This window comes from Chrysemys picta, chromosome 1, assembly GCF_011386835.1.
Source record: "Chrysemys picta bellii isolate R12L10 chromosome 1, ASM1138683v2, whole genome shotgun sequence".
NCBI lineage: Eukaryota > Metazoa > Chordata > Testudines > Emydidae > Chrysemys > Chrysemys picta.
In genome coordinates this window covers 143055632-143071677 of record NC_088791.1, presented here as the reverse complement: position 1 = coordinate 143071677, position 16046 = coordinate 143055632, and the positions used below count along the sequence as shown (strand labels likewise).

Below are 16046 nucleotides of genomic sequence, written 5' to 3'. Positions count from 1 at the left end.
CCCTGCAGCACCTGGCTCCCGCGCCCATCGCATTGGCTGCTGGCGCCCATCAATCAGTTCTGGGCTCTGCTGACATCATGCTGCAGTAGAGGGGCTGGGCTGGGGCAGGGAGCTGAGAAGTGCGAGCTCGCTCCATCCCTCCGCGCTCCGAGGAGCTGCGAATCTAGCCAGCCATCTGTTCCGAGCTCTGCGGTTCGGCGTCCGGCCCTCCGCCCCACGGAAGCTTGAGAGGAGTGAGAGCGCGGAGGGGCGGCTGCACATCACCCCGGAGCAGGTGGGAGCCGACTTCCAGGATGGGCTGCCCGCGGCCCCTCGCCTCCCTCTTCTTCCTATGTGCCTTGCTCCTCGGCAGTTTCTGCAACAAAGGTGAGTGGGAGCCCCCCCAGGGCCAGGTGGGAGCCCCCCAGGGAGGTGGGGTCCCTCCGGATTGTGGGCTGGAACGCAGCGGTCGGGAGCCATCTGCTTTCCAGTCATGTCAAGAGATGACACGCAGCTGCGATCAGCTCATCTGATCCATCTCCTGGCGTGGCAGTGTCTCCAGCTCTCAGCTTGGTGCTGGGCGCTCTGCAGGATCCCTGGTTCTCTCTGTTCATTCCTCCGGTTCCTGCTCACATTGTCACTCTAGTTCTGTTACCTACTTTCCCTCTCTGTCTCCCTAGCTCTTTCCAGCTCTTTCTCACGCTCTCAGGTCGCCTAGTTCTTCCTTCCTCCGAGTTTAGTTCTTCAATTCTTTCTCTCCCCACATATCCTTCCTTTATTTCAGCTCTCTGGTTGAATGTACCTTGCCTTTTGTTTCTGTCTGTTGAAATATAACATGTAAAATAATTGAGCTATCCAGCACCACACAACATATCTCTATCTCCATCCTTTGATCCTAGATTTGTTTCTCCAGCATCTGTCTATATGATTAACTTACATGGAAATATGTAACCTATGGGCGTTGCATATAAGAGTGAGAGTATTTTTTGTGCTAAATATGGGGAAACCAACCCTATAACTCATACATTCTGAGCACAGATGTTGTCCAAAAAGACATACAGAGAGAGAGGGTACGAGACCTATGGCTGTAGGCACAGATGAGGAGAGAGAAAAAATAAGAATAACTTAATAGGGCAGAGTGGCATACAAGGGGGCAGAAGGGATGCCTAGGAATGGGGAGTTCTAGACCCCATCGCTCCCCATTGGAAGATGCAGAGCTGGTTCTGGTTACTGGGTGCAGAGCTGTGTGTGTATCGGTTTTGGAGGGGGTAACCCCCTTATTATTATTATTTGTACTGCAGTAGCACCTAGGGGCGCAATCATGAATCAGAGCCCCCTTGGGCTATGTGTCCTCCATTTTCCCTGTGAACTGTACCGTCCAAAGCATGCATCCACCTCTAACAAGTGTCTTTACCTCCCATGGGATCTTCTTGAAGGTGGCAAGAGCCTTCCTCTGCCCCCAAACCTTCCTATGATTCCTGGAGACTTCCCTCCCAAGAAATCATCCTGGTGCCTTCCAATTGACGGAAGGATGCAGTCAAGATTTATCCCTCTACCATCAGCTTGTTGCCCCAGCAACAGGGTGTACCTGTTTATAAACCAGAACCTGGCTCAGAGTGGAACGGGATGGGGGCTTTTCTGTGGGAGGGTATGGGGAGGTGTGGAATTGCACACAGAAGGGGGTCCCAGTTGCATACTGATGAGAATAAAGGGACAATGATTGTTTCTCTGGATTTCAGCATAATGCTGCATTAATCAGTATGGTGAGATATAAATCCTAACTCACAGCCTTTCCTGCTACGCAGACTGGATGTCCCCTTTTGATGCATCTTAGTGCTGATCTGGAGCCCCGCTTGCTGCCTGAGTCCTGGACTCTCTACTCACAGTTCTGCCAAGGCACCTCAATTCTGATCTGTGGAAATTAGTGGCTGACTCTTATAGGGGTCACTCTGAGTCAGTACTGATCCCAATGCCCCAACATGGTGCAAGGCAGAGCTCTGCTGCAGGAAAGGACCCCTATATTAGAAATGGTGCCCTTAAGGTGATAGGGCAGAGTGGCATATCCTTTTCCCCAACCTCTCTGAGACCATGCTGTGTGGTCAGAGCATTGTTTGGGTGTGACTGTATCCTTGTCTCCCTGGATGGGGTAGGATTAGCTGGGAGATGGGGGTTGAAACTAGGCCATTGCACTATAATCCCCAAGACCCATTCAGCAGGGATTGGATAGTGGAGAGGCGGTGTTCATTTGTAATGATTTTCCTTCTCCCTCTCACTCCCTTCCTCCTCCTTTCTCTCTTTCCCTGCCCCGGAGCTTGTGTGATAAAGATTAATTTGCTATTTCTGGGCCTCTGACATTTTTCAGAGCCTCCTGCCGGCTGCTGTCTCGGAGCTGAGTCTGGCCAGGCTCCAGCCAACGAGATTAGCACTCTGGGCAACAAGGAGGGGCCAAGGGAATATGGGACATGCCATGGAGCCAGGGATGAAGGAGAAAGGGACTCAGGAAATGGGACATATGTATGGAGAGAGCAGCACAGAATAGCTATTCTGGAGCCCTTCAAACCCTGGCCCCATAAAGGGGTGGGGCAGAAGTGGTCAGGTTGCTCCTTGGGAATATTCCCTATGGAGACCCTAAGGGTGGCTCTGTCCTCTAATAGTGACTTTATTAAGCCGGGGGCAGGGTGGGATTTAGTTAATTGAATCTCTCCTCAGAACTTGACTCCTCCAGCCTCTGGAGAGTTGCTGTGGTTCTTGTCTGAGATCCCTCCTAGGAATGAGGGCCCCAGGACAGAGCACAGTATTCTCAGTGGAAGTTCTCCAGAGCCACATAGAGAGGGACTATCCTTCCCTGCCCCTTATCAGTCTACTTGGGGCCTCCTTTATTTCAGGGTTGAGCGTGGTGCCCCCAGCCTGCATCTGGGGGGCCATTAGCTCTATAATTGTGTCTAACTCATTCATGTCCTCCCATTCCTGTACCCCCAAACCCCCTCAGCAAACAAGCACAAACCCTGGATTGAGGCTGAATACCAGGGCATCGTCATGGAGAATGATAACACAGTCCTGCTCAACCCACCGCTATTTGCTCTGGACAAGGATGCACCACTGCGCTATGCAGGTACCTGGGTAACAGGGTTGGAGGAGAGATGGGGAGGACAGAACCAGAAAGAGAGAGAGGATTGGATTGTCGCTCAGCACAGAGACTGATTGCTTTACAACACCTCTGGCTGCCCTAACATGCACCAGTTGCCAGTGGTCCTGGGAGCCTTTCTTAAAGCCAGGAACACCCTGGTCAAAGCTCCTGCTTCCTCTAGGAATGCCCTGCACTGGGGGCTTCTGCAGAGGATGATCTACCCTGGTAATGGGTGCCAGAGCTGGCATAAAGAAGCCAGGAGATAAGCATGAATCCACACCCAGGGAGATAAAGATGGGAGCGTGAGAAGGGAATGGGTGAGGAAGAAAGGAAAGAGGGTGTTCACACGTTGAAATGGTGGGAGGGGAAGTGGGGGGGGGACAGGGAACATAAGAACGGCCATACTGGGTCAGCCGAAAGGGCCATCTAGCCTAGTATTCTGTCTTCCGATAATGGACAATGCCAGATGTCCCAGAGGGAATGAACAGAACAGGTAATCATCAAGTGATCCATCGCCTGTCGCCATTCCCAGCTTCTGGCAAACAGAGGCTAGGGACACCATCCCAGCACATCTTGGCTTATAGCCATTGATGGACCTATGCTCCATGAACTTCTCATTCTTTTTTGAATCCTGTTATAGTCTTGGCCTTCACAACATCCTCTAGCAAAGAGTTCCACAGACTGTGCGTTGTATGAAAAAAACCTTCCTTTTGTTTGTTTTAAACTTGCTGCTGTTAATTTCATTTGGTGACCCCTAGTTCTTGTGTTATGAGAAGGAGTAAATAACACTTCCTTATTTACTTTCTCCACACCAGTCAAGATTTTATAGACCTCTATCATACTCCCCCTTAGTCATCTCTTTTCCAAGCTGACAAGTTTGGAAGAGGGACAAGTTGCAGAGAGATGGTGAGGAGTGGTGTGGATGGGCAAGGACTGGGTGGCAGGGGAAGGCAACTCCCTGCTGTCCTCATTGGCCTGTTCCTCTTTCCCTTTCTGTCTCTCCCCCTCTCCTCCCCTGCTCTGGGGGGCACCAGGTGAGATCTGCGGCTTTCGGATCCATGGGGCAGGGGTGCCCTTTGAAGCTGTGATCCTGGACAAGGCCACGGGTGAGGGGCTGATCCGAGCCAAGGAGCCGATGGACTGCGAAGCGCACAAGGAGCACACCTTCACCATCCAAGCATACGACTGTGGAGAGGGACCTGATGGGACCAACACCAAGAAATCCCACAAGTGAGGCAGGAGTGGGTGGCTGTGGTGGCTGGAGCCTACCTCTTAACCTGCCAAAGCCCAAATGGGGCATTCAGTGTGTCACAGAGATCCAATATGAGCGGGGCGGGGACACAAATTGCTGTGGGATTCTTTCCTCCAGTGCGAAGAACTCTTTCTAGAGCCTCCAGTTCACCAGTCTGCATTTTTTATGTCAATCATTTCCAATATTAAAAATGAGGGGAAACCAAGTGTGTGTGGACTGTCAGTAACTATGGGGCTAAAATGAGTGACACCTTTGAAATGAGAGATGTCTGAGAGCTGTGTCCTAGGGGTCAGTGCTTTGTGCTGCTGTATAGGCAGGAACCCCAGGGTCCATTACTAAGAACATAAGAATGGCCATACAGGGTCAGATGAATGGTCCATCTAGGCCCAGGACCTGTCTTCCGACAGTGGCCGGTGCTAGATGCTGCAGAGGGAATGAACAAAACAGGGCAAATTTATCAAGTGATCCATCCCTTGTCATCCAGTCCCAGCTTCTGGCAGTCAGAGCTTTAGGGATACCCAGAGCATGGGGTTGCATCCATGACCATCTTGGCTAATAGCCATTGATGGACCTATCCTCTATGAACTTATCTAATTCTTTTTTGAACTCCATTATAGTTTTAGCCTTAACAACATCCCCTGGCAACGAGATCCACAGATTGACTGCACATTGTATGAAGAAGTACTCTCTTGTGTTAGTTTTAAACCTGCTGCCTATTAATTTCATTGAGTGACCCCTGATTCTTGCATTATGTGAAGGAGCAAATAATACTTCCTTAATCACTTTATCAACACCATTCAGGATTTTATAGATCTTTATCATATCCCCCTTTATTCATCTCTTTTCCAAGCTGAATAGTTCCAGTTACTTTAATCTCTCCTCGTATGGAAACTGTTCCATACCCCTAATAATTTTTGGTGCCCTTTTCTGCACTTTTCCCAATTCTAATATATCTTTTGAGATGGGGTGACCAGAACTGCACACATTACTCAAGATGTGGGCGTACCATGGATTTATATAGAGGCATTATGATATTTTCTGTCTTATTATCTACCCCTTTCCTAATGGTTCCTAACATTTTGTTAGCTTTTTTGACTGCTGCTGCACATTGAGCGAATGTTTTCAGAGAACTATCCACAATGCATCCAAGATCTCTTTCTTGAGTGTTAATTTAGACCCCATCATTTTGCCAGCTCACTCTTCACCCCTTTTCCAGATAATTTATGAATATGTTGAATAGCACTGGTCCCATTACAAATCCTTGGGGGATGCTGCTACTTACCTCTCTCCACTGTGAAAACTGACCCTTTATTCCTACCCTTTGTTTCCTGTCTTTTAACCAGTTATTGATCCATGAAAGGACCTTCCCTCTTATCCCATGACAACTTACTTTGCTTAAGAGCCTTTGGTGAGGGACCTAGTTAAAGACTTTCTGAAAGTCCAAGTGCATTGTATCCACTGAATCACCCTTGTCCACATGTTTGTTGACCTCCTCAAAGAATTCTAATAGATTGGTGAGGCATGATTTCCCTTTACAAAAGCTGTGTTGACTCTTCCCCAACAAATTGTGTTAATCTATGTGTCTGACAATTCTGTTCTTATCTATAGTTTCAGCCAATTTCCATCCCAGTCTGTCTCTCATGAGAGAGGCTGGCCCAGAGCCCCCTAGAGGTCAGTGCTGCTGTGTGGGGACCCAAATCTCATTCTCTGTCCTGGACTTTAATTCTTTGAGGGCTGGGATGAGGCTGGTATCCACTAGGGATCAGTGCCTTGGTCTGTCTTGCAGAAGACCTAGGTTTCATTCCCTAACCTGGTCTCTTGCTTCCTCTATCACTGCCTCGTCAACCAGCTGCTTATTCATCTCTGTCTCCATCAGGGCCACCGTGCACGTGCGGGTGAATGACGTGAATGAGTTTGCTCCGGTCTTTGTGGAGAAGTTATACCGTGTGGCAGTGACCGAGGGGAAACTCTATGACCGCATCCTGCGGGTGGAGGCCATTGATGGAGACTGCTCCCCCCAGTACAGCCAGATTTGCTACTATGAGATTCTCACCCCCAACATCCCCTTCCTGATTGACAATGATGGTGAGAACCTGCCTCCGTATACCTCTGAGACCACAGTTCACTCCATGTGCCCCCTGCCATCTCTGCCTGGTCCATTCCTCCATGTATGTGTGCTGTGTGATCCTTTTAGCTTTCCTTGCATTCCTCAGCCATCTGCCTTGGAGAAGAGACAGCAGCCCTTTTGTGTTCAGAAGTGTTTCAGCATATTACAGAGCAACACAAAATGACATTGCATGAGGACTTAACTTTTTGATTCTGCCTCGTTTGTTATTGTGATGAATCAACAATAAACCTTATTTTAGAATGAGACTCTCCTTATGCATTGTGAGTGGGAAAACAGAGCAATGCTCTGCTAAATGTACATTTCTCTTTCCTTCTCACTCTGTCTTCCTCTCCCTTTTTCTCTTTTCCTGTCTCTTGACTCTTGTCTTTCTTTCATTCTCTCTCTGTCTGTCTCAGTCTTTCTGCTCCCCTAATCCCTGTGTCTCTCTCTACCAGGGAACATTGAGAACACAGAGAAGCTGCAATACAGTGGAGAGCACCTATACAAGTTCACAGTCACAGCCTACGATTGTGGCAAGAAGCGGGCATCTGATGATGCTGAAGTGGAGATCCAAGTGAAGCCCACTTGCAAACCCAGCTGGCAGGGTATGAAGCCTCCTCTCCCACTCAGCTCTTACCATGACCTCCTTCTCACTGCTAGCCCCTCCCATCATGGCCCAGCTACCCCACCCATCCCACCATAATCCTACTCGGTCACCCTATCCCCTTCCTTCTCATACCCTAATACTTCCTTTATACCTTCCCCTTTCACCCTTCCCTCGTCTCCCCAAACCCTCTCCTCCAGAGCCTGGAACGGAATCCAAGATCTCAGAGTCTCACCATTCCTCAGCTGTCAGCAAATATCTGTGAAACCCACTGGCAGAGTGTCCCACCCTCCTCTACCGCTGGTCCACACAGAGGATAACAACCTACTATTGCTCTCAGTTACTTCGTTAGCCCAAGTGGCAAGGGTCCTTGTGTTGGATCTAAAGTTTCCAATCCTGCTGAGGAATCATGAGGGTGTCAATATAATTCCACAAGATGGAATTTTTGTCTATTCAGTTTTCTTTTTTTTTAAATCTCGGAAATTACATAAAAACGATGTTAAAAGAACATTGTCTGCAAAGTCTCATTCAAAAGTTAGGAATTGACAGTGTTAAGGTTGCTTTTGCAACTTTAATTCAGTTGCCTTGTATATATGCATTAGAATAGTCTGTAATTGTGTGATCACGTACTTTTTTTCCCCTACAGAACCGCTGCCTCATTCAGAACACAGAATGGACCATGCTCTGAGATAAATCAGGGTTGTATAGGGAAGGGGGCTGTTGTCTGTAGGATCCTTGCCTCATTTGTTGCAGAAATTGGAAGGCATGTACTGAAGGAAGCAGGGAGTTGCAGGAAGAGAAAGGATGGTTAAGGCTGCCCTGAAGAATTAGATTCTATCCCTGCCTCTGCCACAAAATGCCTATGTGATACTGGGCAAATGACTTAATAGAATCATAGAAGATTAGGGTTGGAAGAGACCTCAGACGTCATCCAGTCCAACCCCCTGCTCAAAGCAGGACCAACACCAACTAAATCATCCCAGCCAGGGCTTTGTCAAGTCAGGCCTTAAAAACCTCTAAGGATGGAGATTCCACCACCTCCCTAGGTAACCCATTCCAGTGTGCTTCACCATCCTCCTAGTGAAATAATTGTTCCTAATATCCAACCTAGACCTCCCCCACTGCAACTTGAAACCATTGCTTCTTGTTCTGTCATCTGCCACCATTGAGAACAGCCAAGCTCCATCCCCTTTGGAACCCCCCATTCAGGTAGTTGAAGGCTGCTATCAAATCTCTCTCTTCTCTTCTGCAGATTAATAAGCCCAGTTCCCTCAGCCTCTCCTCATAAGTCATGTGCCCCAGCCCCCTAATCATTTTTGTTGCCTTCCGCTGGACTCTCTCCAATGTGTCTACATCCTTTCTGTAGTGGGGGGCTCAAAACTGGACGCAGTACTCCAGATGTGGCCTCACCAGTACTAAACAGAGGGGAATAATTACGTCCCTCGATCTGCTGGCAACGCTCCTACTAATGCAGCCCAATATGCCGTTAGCCTTCTTGGCAACAAGGGCACATTACTGACTCATATCCAGTTTCTCGTCCATAGTAATCCCCAGATCCTTTTCTGCAGAATTGCCGCTTAGCCAATCAGTCCCCAGCCTGTAGCAGTGCACAGGATTCTTACGACCTAAGTGCAGGTCTCTGCACTTGTCCTCATTGAACCTCATCAGATTTCTTTTGGCCCAATCCTCCGATTTGTCTAGGTCACTGAGGACCCTATCCCTACCCTCCAGCATATGTACCTCTCCCCTCAGCTTAGTGTCATCTGCGAACTTGTTGAGGGTGCAATCCATCTCATCATCCAGATCATTAATGAAGCTGTCGAACAAAACTGGGGCACTACGCTTGATACTGGCTGCCAACTAGACATTGAGCTGTTGATCACTACCTGTTGAGCCCAATGATCTAGCCAGCTTTCTATCCATCTTATCCAATCCATACTTTTTTAACTTGCTGGCAATAATACTGTGGGAGACCGTTTCAAAAGCTTTGCTAAACAGTCTTTTCACAGGTGGTCACTAATTGTGTGTTCCTTGTTTTTTGGGGGGTCTGACTTGAGACCCTGGGTCTGATTTGCAGAAGTGCTGAGTACTCACAGCTGCAACTAAAGTTAATGGGAACTGTGCTCTGAACATATAAATTTCTATATAATGCTAAGTTCTCTGAAAAATAAGATCCTGGGTGTTTCAAATTGGGCACCCAAAATGAGTGCTCACTTTTGCCCTTAATCTCTCTCTGCCTCAGTCACCCAGCTGTAAAATGGGGATAATACCATCCCCTTGTTTCACAGGGGTGTTGTGAAAATAAATTCATTGATGCTTGTGAAGTGTTCAGATACTGTAGTGATGAATGTCATAGTAAAGTCCATGCGAAAATTAATTCTGCCTTCAGAGCAGGGTTTGAATAGTGTGCAGTAAATTACAGATATTTGGGGGCAGATATTAAATTACAGGGAGCAAAGAAAGTATTGAATAGCTGCTTATTTAAAGAGCCCCCTCTGTACTGTGCACTGAATGAAATGGGTCCTGTGGAGCAGTATGTGATCATGTCACTTAAGATTGTGCCATAATGCATGTGCACAAGGAGGCAGAATTTCTGGCATATCCTAACTTGTGAGCGCTTGGCTTTGCAACCTTAATGTAGTTTTTATGTGTGTTTATTATGAATACTGTATTTAAGTGACCACTGATTTTGGGTGCCTCAATTTGAGACAATTTGGGCCTTTCAGAAGTGCTGAGCACACACAGGTCCAGCTGAAGTCAGTAGGAGCTGGGGGGGATTCAGCACCTCTGAAAATCGTGCTGAGAGATGTCAAAAATCCAAGGGTCTCTGTCAGTACCAGGGCTATAAACACACAAAACCCACACTCTAGTCTCCTATGAAATCTCCCCCTGTGCTGACCCCACTGGATGGGTTAATTTTTCAATGTGGAAAGGGCCAAAAATCTGTCATTTCAGGGAAAATCAGTAGAAGTGGAGGGTCTGTGTCAGCTGCCCTGACCTGGGAAAGCCTCAGGGCAGGGCCCTAACTCCCCTCTCTCTCTCTCTCTCTCCTCCGATAGGCTGGAATAAGCGGATTGAGTACACGCCAGGTGCAGGTAGTCTGGCACTGTTTCCCAGCATCCACCTGGAGACATGCGATGAGCCGCTGTGGAACATCCAAGCTACAGTGGAGCTGCAGACAAACCACGTGGCCAAGGGATGTGACCGTGACAACTACTCGGAGAAGTCGCTGCGCAAACTGTGCGGTGTGCATTCCTCCTTCCCCAAGCGGAGCCAGGGAGTGGTGGGCAGGGGGAGGAGGATTACCCTCCTTCACCCCTCTGCATGGGGAGCCACAGTGACATCCCCCACACCAAGGGGAGCCAAAGGGATGCAGCCCTTCCAACTCCTGCACCAAGTAGAGCCCGGGGAATACCTGGCCCACCCCCAGCACTGAGAGGGGTCATGAGACACTACCCACACACCGAGGGGAGGGGACCCCTTACACCTTCCTGCAGCCCCTGCCTTGCGTGGAGTCATGGACCCATCCCTCAGCACTGAGGGGAGCCACTGGAAAAATTCCTGCATTCTTTCCACCAAAGGAGCCATAGGCAGCTCTCCCTGTCCTTCTCCTGATATCTCCCACTGTCCTGAGGGGAACTGCCAGGAACCTCTCTGCATCCTCAGAGACCCACTGCACCTTCCCATCCCCATGTCATACTCCACCCAGCCCCTTCTGCTCCCCATCCCTGTGAGTCGGTCTCTGTCTTGACGTCTGTCTCTATCTCCGTCCTTCCTTCGGTAGGTGCTGCCTCAGGTGAGGTTGACCTGCTGCCTGTGCCCAGCCCCCTTGCCAACTGGACGGCACGGCTCTCAGTGCATTACAGCCAGGACAGCAGCCTCATCTACTGGTTCAATGGCAGCCAGGTGGCCCAGGTGCCTGTGGGCAGTGGGATGGGTGCTCATGAGGGGCTCAGTGACCACTTCACCCTGTCACTGTGGATGAAACATGCTGTGGTGCCTGGGAAGGGCAAGAAGGAGGAGGAGACCGTGATCTGCAGTACGGTGCAGAGTGGTGAGACACCCTGGAGATAGACCCTCTTTCTGTGAGACTGATACTCCCCACCATGAACCCATCAGAATAGACTCTCCTTCCAAATAGGAATCTCTTCCTAGCTCCAGACTAGAATGGACCATTCCATCATGGTGGGATTCTCTCCCTGCCCCCTTCCCCAGCCAGGCGGGGCTCCATTGTAAGTTCTGGGAGCAGCCATCCCCAGGAGAGATACCCTGACCATGTTGCAAGGGAGAGGGGAGTGGAATGGTTTCTTCTGCACTACTCTGAGTGCAAGGCTCATGTCCTGTGTGATGAGTGGGTGGGATCTCAGCCCAGTTGCTCAGGCTAACCCAGCTCTCTAAGGGTCCCAGGATAGTGCTTTGTGGAACTTTCTTCGATCTTTCATCTCCCTCTATGCCCCCTCTCCCTCTCTGCAGAGGATGGCTACTCTCACTACTCCCTGGCTGTGCATGGCTGCCGAATTGCTTTCCTATATTGGCCTTTGCTGGAGAGTGCGAGACCTGTCAAATTTCTGTGGAAGCTGGAGCAGGTGAGGAAGGATCTGGCTTTCTCTGTCTCTCTCTTTCTCCCTTCCTCCGCTTGCTGATCTCTCCTTCTGCCTGTTACAGGTCTGTGATGATGAATGGCACCATTATGCCCTCAACCTGGAGTTCCCCACCGTCACGCTCTATGTGGATGGTGTGTCCTACGACCCCGCGCTCATCCATGACAATGGCCTCATCCATCCCCCAAGGCGGGAACTTTCCCTCATGATCGGAGCCTGCTGGGTTGGTGAGTGCCGCCCCCAACACTGCCCTGATGAAGGGATGGACTGGAGAGGAGGCAGAAGGGTCCAGAAGATGTTCTACCTAATGCCAAGCAGTGGCCAATGGAATGAGAGCACTATGGCCAGCTCAAGAGGCATTCTCAGCACCAAAACCAGTGTGGTGCCCCCCAATGGACCAACCCAACAGTATCTTGGTGCAACTCAGTGGGCAATGGCAGTACAGGTAGCATCCCTGTGCATAGGCGCTGACTCTGTGGGTGCTCCAGGGCTGGAGCACCCACGGGGAAAAATTGGTGGGTGCTCTGCACCCACTGGCAGCTCCCCTCCCCCCCTGCCCCAGCTCACCTCCGCCTCCACTCTGCCTCCGCTTCGTCCCCTGAGCACGCCAGGGCAAGTTCTGGGAGGGAGGAGGGGGAACGCAGCACGCTCAGGGAAGAGGTGGGGCTGGGGCGGGGATTTGGGGAAGGGGTCCAATAGGGGCAGGGAGGGGGCAGAGTTGGGGCAGGGACTTTGGGGAAGGGTTGGAATGGGGGCGGGATGGGGCAGGGGCGGGGTGGAGTTGGAGCGGGAGATGGGGGGCGCAAGCACCCACCGGCGCCGGAGAAAGTTGGTGCCTATGTCCCTGTGGATAACTGCACCTGCAAATGGATCCCCTCTAGGGTCAGAGAGGAGTTCAGTCTCTGTAGTCATTCAGTTCTTGGCCTCTGCTAAGGCTTCCAACAAAGAGGCCACTCAGTGCCAAGAGTGATGCTGGTTTCACTGATGAGGGTTCCTATATCATTAGGAATTGAACTGAGATACCGCAGCTCATTCCAAATGGGAGGCAGGGTGAGAGGGCTGTGAATGGTGTCAGACAGGAAAAGATTCTGTAGGCCACTACAGACTTGGGGTCAGATTGGAGCCAAACGCCCTGGAGATGAAAGGCTCCTTTCCCCAGTTCCCTGTTTCCCTGCAAGGTATATTCCAGTCCCTCTGCTCAGAACCCTCAGGACTACAAACAACTAAATGTAGCTGCTGTCTATCTTCTCCACAGCAGAAGCTCCCAGTAGGACTGAGCCCCTCTTGCGGTCATACCTCCTCTTGGTCAGAGATCCTATTATAGCACAGCACCCTCTTGCCATGTGTAAGCCACAAAAATTGTTCAGCTGTCCTGTGAGTTCCCCCTGGAATTATCTAGCTTTCAAATGGAAAAGCTAAGTGGCCTGTGAGAACTGGCTAAGATCAATAAGAAACATCAATTTATTAAGTTCATAAAGTCAATATTGTTTGGAGGCAGAAAAAATTCCATACATTCACCTCCACATCTGTCAGCCATCCGACTGTCCCCTCCCTGCTCTGCAACGTGAGGCCTTTGCGATTGAAGGGCCTAGTTCTGAGCAGTGTGTGCCAGCCAGGTGTCTCCCTCCTCCCTGGCTGACACAGCTTTCTCGTCTTTTCCTGACCTTGTAACCCACCTGCTCCCAAAGGCTGATGCTTAGTCAATGATCTGAATGTTTTCCTCTTGCAGAGGAAAAAAACAAAGAGAAAATCAGAGGGAACGAGAACTTCACAGATCCTACGCAAGGTATGGACTGGAGTGAGGAGGATTGCCCCCTTCTTCACCACGCATGACTTTCATCCGCTTCTCGCATGGCGTTTGTTCCATACAGCTCCCTCCCCCACCCCATCTTTTCTGGGAGGAAAACTCTTGTTATTTGGCAGCATATTGATTTCTGTGGAGCGTGAGAGGACTGGTGCAGGGATCAGTGGAGCCTATTTGGGGGAGACTCAATATGTCTATCCTGTGGGAGACAAGTAAAATAATCCCCACTCCTGATCATTGAAGCTGGTCACTGAGGACAGTGGGGGAAATGAAGAGCAGGGGACACAGAAAATGCAACCTCACCCTAAATTATCTAGTGGGAATTTGACCTTCTTTATGCTCTCATGGAACCACAGTGAGCAAAACAAGACTGGGTGGGGGAAACCATCTCTATCAAGGGCTGTGTCTTGGCAGACACTTCTCTCACTCTCTCCACCCTTATCTGCCTTAGTGTCTTTCCTTCTATCTGGGTTTCCCAGACACTTTCTCCCCCTTCCCTTAACCCCTCCTTCTTGTTGTCTTTGTCTTTCCCCATGCCACGCTCATCTTTGTCTCTCTCTACCTCCCCCATTCCTGTCTCCCTCACACTCTCACTTTCCTTCTCTTCATCTCTGTTGCCTCTCTCTCTCTTGCTTCCCCCCACCCCCCACACTGTCTCTGTCTCTCACATCCTCCTCCTCCTCCTGTGTTCCCCTTAGGAGACCCTCTGCTGATTCACCACTACTTCCATGGTTACCTGGCTGGCTTCACCATGCGCCCCGGCAGCCTGGAGAGCCGGGAGGTGATTGAGTGCCTCTACGCCTGCCGTGAGGGGCTTGACTACAGTGACTTTGACAGCCTTGGCAAAGGGATGAAGGTATGCCCCCTCCCCAGCTTGCATGAACCTCCACCACTCTCCCCTTCATCCCTGTCTCCTGCCACACCCCAGGAATCTCCCTGTACTCCTCTTCTACATCTCTTAGTCTAAAATCAAAGCATCCACCCGGGATTCTTCAGTCCATTCTTTCCTTTTCCCCCACAGGTTCATGTTAATCCCTCACAGTCCCTGCTCACACTGGAGGGTGATGATGTGGAAACCTTCAACCACGCAATCCAGCATGTGGTTTACATGAACTCACTGCGCTTTGCCACGCCTGGAGTCCGGCCGCTCAAGCTCACCACCACTGTCAAGTGAGTGCAGGAACTCCAGGTGGAACCTCTCCCCCAGGCAAATTGGAGGGAATCTGCTGGAGTGATATCCTACAATGTATCCCTTCGTAGCTCATGACAAGTAGCACCTCACGCTAAGCTCACCAGTCAGCCAGGACTCTATTGTTAAAATTCACTGCCCTTTGTTGGCTTTTAATTTGGGGTTGATAATCTCAAAATGTACAAGAATAAACCTGAAAAAAAGTAGCAACGTTTGTGAACACTTGCCCCAGTATATTTTGGGAGTATAAATATAGTATGGATATAGAGCCATCACCAATGGCACTTGTGCACTGGCATCTGGTCGGATACCCACCTCATGTTGGGTTGGAGCTTGTGGTGATGACGACATCACAGTGCCATCTCTAAATACAATGATGCAATTCCCAGAATACCACTCTGCAGAGCACAGGAGGTTGTGGGGAAGCACTTAGAAGCTGGCAGTCACAAAATGATCCACCCCTCGCCAACAGTACTGGAAAGGCAAGTTACCCCCTCCAGGATGAGGCTGGCAGAAGTCTGTGTGTAGGTACTAACACTCTGTCCCCTTCCTCTGTCAGATGCTTCAGTGAAGAATCATGCGTCTCCATCCCTGATGTGGAAGGCTACGTGGTGGTGCTGCAACCTGATGCCCCCCAGATCCTGCTGAGTGGTAATGCTCACTTTGCTCGTCCTGCATCAGACTTTGAGAACCCTGATGGGGTCCCCCTGTTCCCTGACCTCCAGGTCACCTGCTCAATCTCTCACCAGGTGAAGGCCAAGAAGGATGAGAGCTGGCATGGCACGGGTAAGTGGGGCACATGGAAAAGGGGCTTACTCACAAACAGGAAATGAGAACACAAAATAGGAAGTGTTGTTACGTAGAAATTGGAAATGATGCCACTAGAACAGAAAATGACGTCTCTTAGTTACAGGAAGTGGTGTCACTACCAACACAGAAACAGAAAAGAATTTTGCTTAGAAATGGGAAACAGTGTCATTGGAAAGACTTAAAATGGGAAGTGACATGCTTAGAAATAGGATGTGGTGTCACTCGAAACAGTTCTCTGTATTCCCATAACCCTGTCTCTTTCTTTTCTTTCCCTGTGTTCCCCTCTACCCCACCCAGTTTTCTGCTTACATACTCACTCTGTGCTCCTCTCCCCATCTGCTCCCACACTTTACATCCCTTTCCCTTTCCAGAATCTATCACCTTACATTTTAACTCTGCCACCCCCTATTTCCCTGAGCTCTCCTCAGTTTTCTCCTTCTCTTTAGTCTCCCTCCTGCTCCTCACATGTCCCTATCAACCTTAATCTCCTCTAACACCACACATTCCCCTGAATCCCCCCCATCTCCTTCACCACACAATGCTATCTTGCTTCTCAGCCTCCTCCTGCATCCC

At 49.9% G+C, this 16046-nt stretch overlaps 1 protein-coding gene across 2 annotated transcripts in view; it reads left to right on the top strand.

Annotated features, from left to right (window-relative positions):
• The first annotated feature begins 55 nt into the window (after positions 1 to 55).
• CLSTN3 (calsyntenin 3) overlaps positions 56 to 16046 on the top strand; it is a 27049-nt gene continuing 11058 nt past the window's right edge. Inside the window, exons 1-13 of one of the 2 annotated variants that reach the window (XM_005312038.5) lie at positions 56 to 366; positions 2969 to 3091; positions 4141 to 4336; positions 6235 to 6443; positions 6921 to 7070; positions 10129 to 10314; positions 10854 to 11123; positions 11543 to 11655; positions 11735 to 11897; positions 13400 to 13456; positions 14173 to 14330; positions 14496 to 14644; positions 15223 to 15449. In XM_005312038.5, the coding sequence (XP_005312095.2) occupies positions 294 to 366; positions 2969 to 3091; positions 4141 to 4336; positions 6235 to 6443; positions 6921 to 7070; positions 10129 to 10314; positions 10854 to 11123; positions 11543 to 11655; positions 11735 to 11897; positions 13400 to 13456; positions 14173 to 14330; positions 14496 to 14644; positions 15223 to 15449 (2074 nt within the window). In that variant the 5' untranslated portion in view covers positions 56 to 293. The remainder of the gene's footprint in view (positions 367 to 2968; positions 3092 to 4140; positions 4337 to 6234; positions 6444 to 6920; positions 7071 to 10128; positions 10315 to 10853; positions 11124 to 11542; positions 11656 to 11734; positions 11898 to 13399; positions 13457 to 14172; positions 14331 to 14495; positions 14645 to 15222; positions 15450 to 16046) is intronic. The other variant, XM_042855047.2, reaches the window with a different exon arrangement.